This window comes from Parasteatoda tepidariorum, chromosome 10 (assembly GCF_043381705.1).
Source record: "Parasteatoda tepidariorum isolate YZ-2023 chromosome 10, CAS_Ptep_4.0, whole genome shotgun sequence".
NCBI lineage: Eukaryota > Metazoa > Arthropoda > Arachnida > Araneae > Theridiidae > Parasteatoda > Parasteatoda tepidariorum.
The window spans coordinates 55184528-55200262 of record NC_092213.1 but is presented as its reverse complement, the minus strand read 5'-3'; the positions used below and the strand labels follow the sequence as shown (position 1 = coordinate 55200262).

Here is a 15735-nt window from a genome sequence, read left to right as displayed (position 1 = left end):
TAAGGGACATCATAAGGATTCAGAATTGTCCAGCAACTCATGGTCGTCAGCGCTATGGAAAAGTAGTATAACAGGTACAACACACAAAGAGACATAAGGCTGAGAAAATCTGAATATTTATTCGTCAAAGTATTACATGCATCTTGGTAGATGATGTGTGAAAATGTCATAGAAGATATTCAAAGTTTCCACCATTGCCAGCGATGCACTTGTAACACCTTTGAATGAACCATGGATTGGCGGTCTCTCAAAAATACACCTGGATTTTATTGGATATTCGTAGCAGCACAGTCCATTTCGGAACCCACAGGTGTTGTGTAAACGGCACGTTTCAGTGTTTCCCCAAAGAAAGGAATCCACACTGCTTAAATCAGGAGAACGTGGTGGTCAGGGTACCGGTCCACCACGCTCAATCTATCTCGGGAACAACAACACATAGCGGTGAACGAAGAGGTTTCCGACCTATGCAAATCGGAGATGCAATCAGAATCCATGTGATGTCCCCTAACTCTCCTTAAAGTTTTTCTCCAATAATCCTGGGAGACTCGTAGTGGCTCAGGGGATAGAGCGATAAAATAGATGAGTATGTTGCTGAACATTGCTATGGCATCGATCTTAGTAGCCTAAGCAGATAAAAATAATTTGTCTGACCTAAGATGATAGGCATTGATGTTTCCACTTTCTAAAGACGTGAATGGAATTATCGATCATGATAGAAGTTCATAACTAGAGTTTCAGTTTTCTCTTTATAGGTCTGGCAACATTATTCTCTTAGACGAGCTCGCCTTCCAATGAGGTGAAGAGGGTTCGAATCCCAGCAATGGCTGGTCTATATGAATTCTGCACTGCCCTGTTACGGTTGGGTATAAAATAAAAAAAAAGAAAAGTTGCTAACAAGCAAGTGATAACAAATTTAAAAAATAAAAATAAAAATTAATGGCCGGGTGAAACGATATAGTGGTACATTTTTGGAGTCGTGTTGCAATTTTACAATCCAGAAGGAATATTAATTTTTAAGGTCCCAGAAAACAAATATATTCTACAAAAAAAAGACATGCCTCCTCTCCATGGAAGTTATCCGTACCTATGAAGAAGACAACAAAAAAAAAACAGTCAAAATGAAGTAGTCCAGTTCTTTTTACTAAATCTTTGTTGTTTATTGGATATTACTAGGCAAACATCTTAAAATTATCATAGTGAGGCACAACATCTTAAAAATATCATCAATGGCACAACATCTTAAAAATTATCATCAATGGCACAACATCTTCAAAATATGGGTACTATTGGGTAGCTGGAGGAGGAGACCGAACTATCACAAGCTAGTGCATCATAAAGAAGTGTATTCAATCAAAAAGAATTCTTGATAAAAGGATTGAAGCATGAACTTTTCAAAAGGGAAGAGCTGCCGACATTTTCGGGATTTTCTTTGAAAAATTAAAACAGCATTACAATAAAGCTAGAAAAGGCTGTGAAGGAGTCCATCAATGGCGGTGTATACTGCGGCGCCATTTAATGTCCGAAACCCTTTCCTCAAAAGAGGAGGGAAGTAAAAAAAAAGCTCCGCGAGGGAGTAAGTATATCGTTGGGAGGATGGAAGATTCGAATGCCACGAGCGTTTTTCGCGCTCTGGCTTTTATATCAAAAAGGAAAAAAAACCGAGTTGAGTACTCAAGGTACTGAAAGTATGAATTAAAGCAGTAAAATTTTAAGTTGAGATGTATTATCAATATTATTTTTAAGTGTTATTCTCACCTTCCGATTGACGTTGCAAAGCTAAGTTTCAGTCGACTTCAAATTCTCGTGCTACATCAAACGACGCCGACAGCTTTTTCCAAGAAAAGGAGTGTCTGAGGAATGTGCAAGGAACTTCCTGGGGAAAATGTCCTCTTTGCGCTAACGCGTTAAGGGGGGAGAAGAAAAAGATGAAGAAAATAAAAATTGTATCATAAAATTATAAATTAAGCCGAAAAAATAAGTATTTTGATTAACAAAACAGGATATTTAGAAATTAGGCTGTGACTTAATGTCACATGCACCCCTCTCGCACCGACTACAGTCCTGACGTAAAATATCCTCAGTGGTAGATGGATCGTGGATTAGAGTCCCCTTGCCGTCAGGCTAACAGTGGAAGGTTCTCGTGGTCTTCCTCTCCATGTAACGTAAATGCGGTTTACCTCCATCAAAAAATCCTCCACGAAGCCATATTTCTCCCAATACTCGATCCAGGAGTTCCATTGTCTTCTGGATTGGGTTCAAAATTACGAAGCTATGGAGTTGAACATTGGTGGTCGTAAACCAAAATTGGGTCGGCTTTTCAACGACGGTTATAAAATAAAATAACCCTGGGACACCCTGTTGTTAAACTCAAAGTTTGAATTCATTCCTAAAACTGCGATCGATGTTTATTGCCATGTGTGTCAAAACAACCAGTAGCTACTTCCTAGTGGTTTCGGCCTGGCGACAGATCGGTGCTTGAGCTATTTCCCGCTCTCTAACTTCTACACCTCACTAATTGTAGTCTCAGCCTCGACATATATAACTATAAAAAAAGACCCTTATAGACCCTTTCTGATTATGCGCGCAAGTTGTTTCATGTGCTTCTGGGATCAAACCCATGATCCCTAATTTTCAAGATGACATATGTAAAAGTAAGCAATGTTTTTATTCGTACACCAACCATTACCGTCTTCTAAATAAATATTTGTTTTTTCGTCTGGATTTTAGCAGTGCTGAATATTTTATTAATTTCCAGCTTAGTTTACAATTGAAAGACTTGGGAATATAGGTATAAAGCCCCACTTTTTCTAATAGTGACTTTTGGGCCGGGATAACCGAGAAGTCGTAACACCGTGACGATTTCCAAGAGGTCGTAGGCTCGATCTCCGCCGGCCGGAGATCGGTCCCGTGTAGCAAATGGTGACTAATGCACGTTAAATCTGTGGAGTCTCAAAGTCCTCCATGTTCCCATAACAAATCTTACTTCTCGGGGTACTGATCCAGGAGTTTCCGTGTCTTCTGGATTGGTTCAAAACTCCAAGGCTACGGAGTTGAACATTAGTAGTCGTAAACCCAAAATTGGGACGGCTGTTCAACGACGGTTATAAGTTGTTGTTGATCTTTTACGTCGCACTAGAGTTGCACAATAGGCTGCATAGGGGATGGAACCCCCCTTCGGTAGCCCGATAACCTGCACGTGAAGTCGAGCACTTTACTGTCGAACAGTTTAACGAGGACCAATACCGCACAACCTCGGTCCCTACGCAGACTGATCCAAGTGGTCATCCGCCTGCACACTGACTGCAGCCAGCAATGCTTGACTTCGGTGATCTGTTGGGAACCGTGTCTTAGCGATCAGATATTTATTACCTATCATTTAATAAGAAATAAATTTTTCTTTAACCAAATCGATAGTTTTTATGCCATGATCTAAGGTATCAATACAAAAGGACCAAATTTTACCGCATTGACCAAATTTTAACCTTTAAAATTTAATTTATCGAAATCACGACCAAAGTGTTTCGGTAAAAATTCAGGAACTTTTTGGTGTTTCCATAAAGACAGAAACACGGTAAATTTTATTATATTCTGGTAGTTTTGACCATTATTTTTTCTCAATGTATTGCCAAAAAAAAGTTATGAAAATAAGTTGAAAACGAAGTTACCCCCATAACGTGAGTATTTCGCTTATGCGAAATGTTTCCTTTTCTGATAAATTTTCCCCAACTTTTCAAATAATCGAAGTTCTATTGTATATGTCATTAAAAATGGATAAGAGTATCATTGATATTCGAAATTCTTGCTATTTGACGAACCGAAACGTTCTAACATCCCCTTTAAAGAAGCAATTTACATTTTGGAAATAAATTTTTTTTATTCTAACGTAGGAACAATAAAGACCAAAGAGCCCTCATAAACTATGAAAACAGAAATAACAGGAAACAATAAAATATCTTAACTCTATTCAGTATTATGTTCTATCCTGATCTAATATATCAAAGAACGTTTAGGAATGTCATGGTACACAGAAAAAGGATCTGAACTTTCAAAAAAATATTAAATAATAATAATTTTAACCCTTATCAGTTTTGCTTATTCATTGAAGCAGCAGTTTTAATCGCTAAATGTTTGATATTTTCGTCCAATCAAAAATAAAAATTCGACGATACTAATTTTTATAACTTATAATGTGTTATGGATATCCGGTAAAATGTCCAGAGCTATTCCTTTCTGAGACTGTTAGTTAGAACTGCGACTAGTTATGAAAGATGGTAAGCTACTATTCTTTTAAAAAGTTCAATTATTGAAAAATGTAATTTTCTGATGCATCAGTTTTTTTATAAAATGTAGTTTCATAATGCTTGTACACTGTCAAAAATTCCGAATCTAATTACGATTAAAAGTACTGGCCGGTACTTTTTACCGTAAAATCCATTTTTACCCGAACAAAAAATCTGATATAATGTAGCTTTTATCCTAATAATTACTGTAAAATCAATGTGAGTGACTCTAATTAAATAAATATTACTGTGAAACTTACGGTATATTTTTTAAACCTTAAAATTGGATTTTACGGTTGATGCATCTAAAGTGCCAATACTAATTTAGTACTTATAATACTTATTAATAGTTTATTCCCTAATATGATTCGGAATTTTTTTTACAGTGTAATTCATCAATTATGAATCTTATTATATTATTTGTCTTGAAGTATTGTTGTTATTATAAAATTCATTATATTATTAATTAATGGAAAAATGGATAACAATGTTTCTAACTTATTCTAAATATCTGGAAGAGTGCCCAGAGCCATATTTTAGTGATACCTAAAATTTCGATTTCGAGAGATCTGCAGTTTCAAGTAGAATCCGAAATTGTTAGTTATGAATAAAACTTAAATATATTATTCATCAATAAATTCAATTATTAAAGACAATAGTATAGATTTATACTGCTGGTTTTGCTTATCATTTTATGTATTTACCTCGTAGTATAAAAATCTGATTTATCATTCTGAAATAGCTTTAAACTTCCCCAAACATATATTATTTATATTCTCTTAGAAATGATTATACAATCTTTACTGTAATCTCGTAAATCAAAATTATGGTAGAAGATGATCGAAATTTTTTTACAAAGTTTCATCTCTGTTGCAAATGTAATATTTCTGAAACTACTTGAGAGATAACGTTACGAGATCATTGAAATTATATCGCTGTCATGAACCACCGAACTCGGGCGATAATAACATTGCAAGTTACATAACATAGGTAACATATGGGTTATTCATGCAATTTAGCTAATACACTACACTACTTTTTATTGTTTTGTTGGATTGATGTTTATAATGCAACCACAACCTATTTTTTCTTTGTTAGATGTTTTACATTGCACTGCATCCCAGAATTAAACACAAGTTCAAAATAAACATTTTTTTAACAGTCTGATGAAATAGTTTATCCGGATTATGCTAGGCGAAAGGTACATTAGTTTGAGTTCAAAATGTATTGATTTGTTAATATGTCAATTACGTTGATTTAAAAACTTTATTTCTATCTTAAAATATCATGACGTTTTGCTTTAAGAAATACATAACTAATTTGATTCAAGTAAACAAATGCAAATTTTATTTATCCATTTTAATAAATAAATTTTTTTAACTCTTTGATTTATAAACTTTATTTTTATGAGACAAAACAAAAAAAAAATTACATCGTTGCATCCCTATCTGAACAATATAAATGATGGTTTAATAATATGTTTCTCTAACAGCTTAAGTCAGGCAGTGAACTGATCGTAAAGACACGGTTCCCATCAGAACACCGAAGTCAAGGATCACTATCTGCGGTCAGTTAGCGGATGGGTGATCAACCGGAGCAGAGACCGAGGGTGCGCGGTATCGGTCCTCGTTAAACTGTTCTACCTTAAAGTGCTCTACTTCGCGCTAGTCGTCGGACTACCAAAACAGGGAGCCATCCCCCTGCAGAGGATCAAAATTGCGATGGCATGTCCTCGGATCATCCTCAGGGATGTTTCCCAGACCGTCGCCAATAGCCCATTGTGCGGCTCTAGTGTGATGTAAATAAAATACCTACCTCTAATTGCTTAAAAGTATAATGGTCTCAAAATGTTCATTCTTATCATTCTTCATCATTCATTATCATTCATCTTCCATTATGATTCTTATCTTATCATCTCAACGCATTCTTATTGGTTGAAAAGTCCCATGATATGGGTTCCTTAATTAATAAAGAAATCAATGAAAGTTATCCTGGTACTTTTCATCTCTAAATAGTTCTTTACTCCGTAGTTTATAATATTTAGTTCTAGTTATTTATAGTCTTTGATAGTATTTTTCTCAGTTATTACTATGTTTTTGATTTTGATTATAATTCAAAATTAAGGACACATATCTGAAAGCAGAGTTCTATCCATATACAGTAATCACATGATATTATCTTAATTTATTGTAAACATATTTAAAACATTATGCAAATAATTAACGATTTTACAATGTGAGCAATTAACCATTTTATTTGTTCCTTCATCACAAAGTTATCTGTCATATTACCTTATTTTATCATTAACAATTTTAAAACGTTTTCAAATTAACTAATTTATTTATTCCTTCACCATAAAGTAATTCTATGTTATTATCTTTTTTTCACAGACATATTTAAAACGTTATGTAAGTATTTAATCATTTTACAAATTGCAGATAATTAACCATTTCATTTGTTCTTCCTCATAAAGTTATCCTACAATATTATCTTATTATAAACATCTTTAAAACGTTATCTAAGTAATTAACCATTTTGCAATGAAAGTAATTAACTAACTTATTTATCCTTTCATCATAAAGTAATCCTATAATATTATTTTATTTGATCAGTAACATATTTAAAACTGTATGCGAGTTATTAACCATTTTACAATTATTGAACAGCAATTAAGTTTTATTTATATTCATAAGCTTGTTGTAAAACTATGCCCAGCCAAAGTATGCAGTTAATTATATAATTTTTATCATAGAATATAGAATAACACTAAACATATTGAGAGTACCAAGAAATGAATTGCCAAAATTTGGTGAACCAGTTAAAGAGAAACAAAGGGAGATTAAAATATACGGTTTGCTGCGTTCTACACAGGAAATCAAAATTTTTTCACACAAATATTAAGATCAATTAAATAGTTTAGCAATAGATGGTGCTGATAACAGAGAAAAACTTCAACAAAAAAATTGTTTTCAAAATAGTCATCAGTTGCAACAGCAATGTGGCGCATTCTAAGGAACAAAATTAATCTGCTACCTTGCAAATACTTACACTCGAATGCTCTGAAAAAAAAATTGCTTTCTAGTTTGTAGTAAGCAGCGCCACCTGTAGACGAACTTCATTATTAATTTTGATATTTGGTGAGTTCCGACTGACTTCATAAACAAACTGTAGGATGCATATTTTTCGTTTTTCACTTGATTTTTCAAACTTTGGATCATTTTTTGGATACCTAATATATATGGTTGTCATCAACTAGATTAGAAATGATAATCCATCCAAAATTAATTTGCAGAAGTCTAATTAGTATTTTATTACTGCAGGTTAAGAGCGACCAATCAGATCGTTATGGAAGCAAATTGCACAAGACATTTGGCGTGAATTTTAAGCTGGGAAACTATTGGCTGCTAGTGAGAAAATACTTGGGTTTTATTGCCTACGTATCTATCATAGTAGGCACCTCTTTCCTCATATGTTGCGCTTTTTGGCTGCCAGATGTCAGACTTTGGTGCAAATTTGGTGAATACAACAATAAAGGTAAGAATTTAAATATCGAACTAAAGTAATAGCTAATATATAATGATAAATATTTCACCTTAATATGAGTTGACAGTCTGCTAAAAATTTAAAAGTAACTATTATAATTTTAAAATAGTACTTCGTGTTGTTACTTCAGGTTTAAATTCCTTCACAATTGAAAGCATAGCAACATTTTAAGTATAAAAGAGTTTAAATTTAACATATTTTTATTCATTTACTAAAAAAAAATCTATAATTCAGATATTACTAGCCCGTGTATTAAATGGTGATTGGTGCGCATTAAATCAGTCGGGGTTACAATGTCCTCAAATTTTAATAATAAATTCAGGTCAAAATTACGATCTGTGGATGAATGAATGGAGTAGGATTGGGTCCTCCCTGTAAAACGGGCTGTGACTTGTGTGTGGCTGAAGTCGTATTCTTGGCCATAGATGGCTCTACTGAAAAAACAACAACAAAAAACGCACTATCTGCCTTAAAATTTTTTTTGATTTCAAGAAGGCTTGCTTTTATTGACAAGCGACATAAGTAACAACAGCAACTACAGATATTATTAGTTTCTAGAAAAAATATTAAAAAATATGCAATGACTTAACGCTTGAAAAAGTATTTTTTTTTTTAAAGAACACTAAGTTCTAGTAGACATTTATTAAAAAGTACATTCACTGGTTTTTAAAAAAGTTGGTCAGTAGGAATAATTAAAATAAGCCATAGAGAACTTTATATTGTTTTTGTATATTTTTACACATATTATGTGTGTATCCATGTGGGATTTATGTTCTTGTGTGTATTGTAAAGGGTGTTCTTTATTACCGCTGTAATATATATTTTTAGAATCAATCTCAGGAATGATGTAAAAACAGCAAACGCATTATAGTACTCAAATTTAAGTAGAACTTTTTTTTGTTTTCTGTTGCAAGAGATTTTTTGACAGATTTTGGTCAGTTTTATTTCGCTTGTTTCAAATCTGCAATCGCTTTTTCTCTTCAAGATACATTTTTTAATGACTTTTTTAATCAATTTTTTTTCGAAATATACAAGTTTAAAAATGTTATATATAGCAGGGAGAGGCATAAAAGTTGCAACAAACTAAGGGGAGCTAAGGGGTACCAGGATTAAAATTGCATAGGAATCGAAGCCCGAAAATGTCGTCATACGCCACTAGGAGTACTTTCTTATTATGAACAGCTTCTTTCTTGTGCTTACGAACAGATCATAATAGAGAAGCCCCTAGCCGCGTTTCTGTGCATGGGTTTTTATGCAAATTTAATCCTGATGATGCGTCTCAACTTCCCTAGAAGTTTGTCGCAACATTTAAGCAATCCCCTGCTATGAATAGCGTTTTTAAGCTTGAATATTTCAACAAAAATTAACTAAAAATGTCATTTAAAAATTTGCAGCAAAAGGAGCAAAATTAATTTTAGATTTAAAATTCTTGCAGCCGAGAGACATTTCAAAGAATTAACATTTCTTAGATCAAACATTTGTATAAATGCAGCAAAAAAAAAAAAAATGTTCCTTAGAATTATTTTTTAGGGAAAAAAAATTCGAAATGCAATTAAATAAAATAAAAACTAAAAATATAGAGAAAAATCTTTGTTTTGCCTGTTTGATTGTCCGAGAAAATACAGATTATTTGAAGAGTGTTTATTAGAAGCAACCTTTAAGTTGCAACAATAAAACTGGTTTCGGATGTTTAGGCAATAAAACTGGTTTGGATGTTTATATCCCCTGCTCCTCTCTATTGGTTTGACGGATATTAATATAACCGGTTTATTTCTTCTCGCTTAAATATTAATTTATGACTCCTAAAGTACATACTTCTCTTTATTCATTTTTGTAAAGAATTCTAAAAATATATATTAAGATCACAACCCATGTCCGAATCTCTTTTATATTCAAATTTCTTTTAGAAAGTCACGTATATTTCTTCACATTAAGACGGTTTATTATCTAATATATTTTTCAGCACGTAGCATTGACAGTTTTCTTCTTTTGAGGGAGAAGGAAAGAGCATCATACGACAGGTTGATGCGGTATATTCTACACCCCCAGGCACCCTGTCAGACGATTCAAATTCTTGGAGGTAAAAAAGGACGGAATAAGAAATTTGACGGTGATAAAGTGATTTGCCTAGAGCCTGGTCCTGGTCTAGGCGAAGATTGTATTGTGTATTCTTTTGGGTAATTTTAATTACGATTATAATGAGTTTGAAATTAAATTTGATGCATAATAAACTTGGAAATTTAAACAATTTAAAAACTTATTAACCAATCATAATTTTCATTTAAATTTAAATGATTCTATCATACTTATGTAAGAGCTGACTTTGAACTTTCGGAGACGGCTGGTGCAACAATTGCACCGTAAGTTCTTTTTTTTTTGTTGTAAAAGTATTTGATATATATTACAGATGTTATGTTGAGGACTAAACAAATAGGGTGTCATAAAATATTAATATTTGGCTCTTATTTATCAATTACTTTCATAGAAAAATCAAGACTTAGGGTACAATTGTTGTACCAGCCTTCTACAAAAGGTTATCCTTTTGTCGACATTAAAGCTTCAAGTTTAGTAATAAACATAAAGCTTTAACAATATGTTAAATGTCAATACAAAATGCTATAAAATGTGTATCGAATAGACAATTTAATTCAACAAATTTTTTTACAATGATACTCATTATTATTAATCTTAATATTGATTATTGTTATTCTTAATATTACAATTATTTTCTTTATTATTTATTAGAATTAATTTTTAATATTTTTCCGACCATTTTTATAATTTCGTTATTTTAAATTTTTTTTTATTATCCTTACCATTTATTTTTCTTATCCACAATATTTATTTTTATTCATTTCAATAGTTATTTTTACATTATTTATTTTCATAATATTCATTTTTATAATATTTATTTTCATAATATTTTCTTTTGCGAGATTCTTATTATTTAGTTTAACTCTTCTTAACAATCTTAACATTATTTTCAATCTTATTAATATTTCATTTTTATTATTAATAATATTTAGAAACATAGTTAAATTTTTTGTCATTACTTTCTAGTTAAGAAATACATATTTTAAACATTAAAATAAATCTATATTATATAAAACGCTAATACGTACGTATGTATGTATCAATAAAACCGATGATATTTCTTTTCTCGCTCTGGCAACAGTTTTCATTTTTAATTGANTAATATTTTCTTTTGCGATTCTTATTATTTAGTTTAACTTTTAACAATCTTAACATTATTTTCAATCTTATTAATATTTCATTTTTATTATTCATAATATTTAGAGACATAGTTAAATTTTTTGTCATTACTTTCTAGTTAAGAAAAACATATTTTAAACATTAAAATAAATTTTACATTATTTAATAAATTTTACAAAATTCTAAAAATTGTAACTATTTTTTTCTTTATAAAATCTCATTTCTCTCAGATTGTCATTATAAATCATTGTCTAATCAATGTTTTATTCTATACATTGATTTGATTGATGTTTTATTATATAGATTGATTTAATTGATGTTTTATTACGTAAATTGATTAGATTGATGTTTAATTATATACATTGACTAAATTGATGTTTTATTATATAAATTGATTGGGTTGATGTTTTATTATAAACATTGATTAGATTGATGTTTAACTATTTACATTAATTGGATTGTTTCATTATATACATTGATTAGAATGATGTTTAATTATGTACATTGATTTGATTGATGGTTTATTATATACATTGATTGGATTGATGCTTAATTGTATATATTGATGGGATTGATGTTTTATTCGTTCTACTGATTGAACTGACGTTTCACTATATACATTGATTGCATCATTATATACATTGTTTGCATATAATTAGGATATCAAATGATTGGTCTTTTGATGAGAGCATTCATGATAAATTTGGTTGTCAAGTGTACTCCTTTGATCCAAGTATGGGTATTGAAGACCATGACCACACCAAAGATATTCATTTTTTTAACATGGGAGTTGGAGAGTTTGACGGTAAAATGTAAGTTCAATTACGAAATATTACTATGTTGCACGTGTTACTTCTTATATAATTATTAAATATTTATGTCTTATAGATTATGTCAGTCTATGGAGAGAGAATTAGAGTTAAATATCATTCAGCAATGAATACTGACGTTATAACAACTGTTACTATGACGACCGTACGTTATGAAAATTATTATTACTATCGCGAGTTATAACGCGCTTTACTATAAATGTTTGATTCACCTATTAGTGGTTGAAATTAAGAAAGCTTATTATACTTGAACAAAGATATTTTATTTAGCATACCAAATGACAAATATATTTCATTTTCGAAAAATGTGATCCCGCAGTGAACTGATCGAAAAGACAATGTTTCTAGTAGAACACCGAAGTCAAGCATCACTGGCTGTGGTCAGTAAATGAGTGGGTGACCACTTTGATCAGCCTGCGTAGGGATCTAGGGTGCACGGTATCGGTCCTCGTTAAATTATTCTATCGTAAAATGCTCGACTTCGAGCACAGCTCGCCGGGCTATCAAAGCAGGGGGGCAATCCCCGGTTCAGAGGATCAAAATTGCGATGACATACCTTCGAATCCTCCTCAGGGATGCTCCTCAAACAGTCGCCAATAGAGCATTCCGCAGCTGTAGTGCGACGTAAATAACTATCGAAATCAATTTCAATATCAGTTTCAGTCACGTTATATTCTTCACAGTGAAATATAAGTTTATGAATCAGTATGAATTTCTTTTATTACTAGATTTTAAAATGTGTCCGAAATTATTATTTTATTTTTAGTACTTTTAAATTGTAAAAATAGCATAATTTTAAATTTTTCATAAATTTTTCCAGAAATGTAGGAGACCAAATGTGGAATATGAGAACACTGGATACAATAATACACCAGTTAGGACACAAGAATCGAACGATAGATGTATTGAAGCTTGATATAGAAGGGGCAGAATATGTCGTTCTTGAAGACATTCTTTCAAAAGGACTTTTAAACGTAAGCTTGTATGTTTCAAACAAATTTAATATTCCATTCAAATTTTAGAAAACTATCAAGAGTTAAGATAGTGGATGATATTTTGAAAAACCAACGAATAAAAACAGAAAGAAATAGAAATGCATAGTTTGCTGCGTTCTGATTAGGAAACCAATTTTTTTCGCCCAAATTTTAAAATTAGTTTCAAAACTCCTCAATTGAAGGCGCTGCTGCTGACTGGTAAATTATAAACAAATGTATATTTGCCCAGACATCGTTTAATCTGTTAACTAGCTATGTAACAGACTTTTAAACTCGAACAGAAACTGTGTAGTAAAATACTGCAAACTGTACTTCTCTATATACTTTCGTTTTATTTTAATTAATTGTCCGAATCTCAATCATTTTTAGGACATCCGGCGGGTGAGTTACTATATAAAAAAAAGCGCAACATGTAAAAAAAAAAATCTTTTCGACTAAAAAATTATTAGAGTTATGATCAAAATACGAAAAACAGCATTCTAATGCGTGAAAAACATATTCCCCAGAATATGCTATTTTGTTTATAGGGTACAATCTTTACTGCAATGTATAGAAGTATTTTATTTTAGTCATTACACTTTGCGATGCTTAATTATAAATTCTACAAAAAAAGGAATGAAAATGATGAGGCAAAAATATGATAACGGAGATAAGTAATTCTACGAACGAAATTGTTTTCTATTTCACATCGCGTTGTATTAAGGAATTAATTCTGATAAGAAACGTTCTATTTCATTTTATTTTTTGTGCACACTCTGAGAAAATAAATCAGTTTGTTATATCGTAATATATGTAACTTGAACCATTAGACTTTGCAACTTTAATGACGTGTTGATATAAAGTCTTTTTCTAATTCATATGAACCAGTGTCCATGTAATCAAGTTTAAGAAGGATTTATTAACACTATAACTTGATTTAACTTAGCACTAGACGGTCTGAAATTTTTTCTACAAGGATTTTCATTTACTAAGACGCCATGGTTCGAAGGAATTACCTTAACTATAATAGTTAATTGGTGCAAACGATATATTAGTGTTACAAAAACAGGCAAAAACGAGCTTTCTCTGAATTAAAATACTTTTTTCTCCGACACATTCGGATTCACGCTCCTTAAAATATGGGGGATAGTAGTAATCTGGAAAATATGGTTGAAATAAGTTTGATCAGGAGAGCGGTTGAAAGTTTAGACGCCTTAATGTTAAGTAAAAGTAAAAGTAAAAAAAAAAAAAAAACTTGAATAGAGCACAAATGAAAGTTTTACATTTGTTACCCTATCCTTTGTTGGATTATTAATGTTACTTTTTACTTTTAGCGAATATTGCCATTGTACTTGAACTAAAAAAACGAATTAAAAAATTTTTCCTTATTATTTTAAAACATGCTTATTCAACACTAATTTTATGCCAGAAATAATAATTTCAAATTATTATTTTTTTATTGTTGGCTTTAGTATTGAGTAAAAAAATTAAATTTCGAGATACATAATTATTTTTTTGAAAACAAAAATTAAAAATACTTGTATGAGATGGCGAATTACGGGAAAAGTGAAATTAACATTATGAGGTTCGAAACGTACAACCGTTTTACTGCTTAAACTATTTGGACTAGTATTTACTTAGATTGTGGTTAACCTCCTCATATAGAGGATCAAAAATCCAATCCCGTCTAAAAAACTGCACGTTTATTCAGAGAAAGCACACCTTTGTGTATGATTTCAAATGTCACCTGTACAAATTAATTAGTTTATGTAAGATCTGAGCCCTTGAACCATTAAGATAGAAAGATTATGTACGTGAAAATTGATAATTAGATCAAAAGTTTAGGGTGTTGTGCTTAAAACTTATCCATTAGCAAACTGGGCACAATATTGCATTAAAATTTATTATCGTATTTTACATGTAAATAATAAGAAATAATTTTAATTGAAAGAAATTATTTTATAGCATGTCAATCACCTCTGTATGGAGATACATCTTCCGGACAACCCCTACTGGACAAGGGTCTTAAAATTGCTCAAGAGAATTGAAGAAGAAGCAGGGCTTCGACATTTCAGCACTCGCAACAACACTCAGACCCCTTTGATGAGGGTGCCCGGGTTCTACGCAAGACTAGAGCAACATTTTTTCGAAATGGCATGGTACAGGCACTGAAAATCAGCACATGGATGGCATGTCTCATAATTTCACAAGAACTCAAACACTAAACCTATGTATTTATAGTAAATGAGCGGCTTGATGCTGACTGGACATAACATAAGAAAATAATAAAACTTGAGTTTTTTTTTTAGAACTAGGTATTCGAAAAATAATTAGTAGACATGTTTTTTAACATCCAAATTTATTTTTGTGGAATTTCAAAACACATATTCAATTTTGAAATTTAAGATCCTTCCAAATATTTTTAAACGCAACACGTTGTAAAAATTATGAAAAATGTTGAAGAGATGATTTATATTTATAAAAAAATATTCTTTATATCTCCTTATTCTTATTTTACCATGTTCTTAAAAAGGTACTAGAGTATAATATGGATTCACAATATAATTATTCTAAGAATTATTCTAGAATATTTTGTTTGAGAGAAAATGTTCTTTACGATTTGACGCAGATGGAATACCGGTATCCCTTTTATATATTTTTCTGACACTCATTAAAGCAGGAATATATTTTGGTATTTATTAATTTAATAAAAAGTCTATTAGTTTTTAAACAAATCTGTCAAATTATCGTAATTATATTTGTACAAAAATATAAAATTTAAAAGCAAAATAATTTTAATTTTTTTTCCATTCATAATCAAACATTTAACAATGGTTGAGAGAGGAATGTTTGGAAAATTTTGCATTTAGCGCAGTAAAAGACCCCGGTGTTTCC

The 15735-nt window shown here is 31.2% G+C and overlaps 1 protein-coding gene across 1 annotated transcript; it reads left to right on the top strand.

Moving 5' to 3' along the window:
- Positions 1-3933: 3933 nt before the first annotated feature.
- On the top strand, positions 3934-15147 carry LOC107448269 (probable methyltransferase-like protein 24). Its single transcript, XM_016063401.3, has 6 exons — positions 3934-4271; positions 7601-7814; positions 9787-10000; positions 11696-11848; positions 12687-12840; positions 14806-15147. The coding sequence occupies exons 1-6, from the start codon at positions 4269-4271 to the stop codon at positions 15010-15012; spliced, it is 945 nt and encodes a 314-aa protein (XP_015918887.1). The 5' UTR covers positions 3934-4268; the 3' UTR covers positions 15013-15147.
- The last annotated feature ends 588 nt before the right edge of the window (positions 15148-15735 follow it).

What these genes read in the sequence shown, in the direction of transcription:
- LOC107448269 (XM_016063401.3), top strand. An exon ending in TGTATTGTGTATTCTTTTGG is followed by an intron (nt 10,001 to 11,695) that starts GTAATTTTAATT and finishes GCATATAATTAG; the next exon opens with GATATCAAATGATTGGTCTT. An exon ending in TTTCAAAAGGACTTTTAAAC is followed by an intron (nt 12,841 to 14,805) that starts GTAAGCTTGTAT and finishes ATTATTTTATAG; the next exon opens with CATGTCAATCACCTCTGTAT.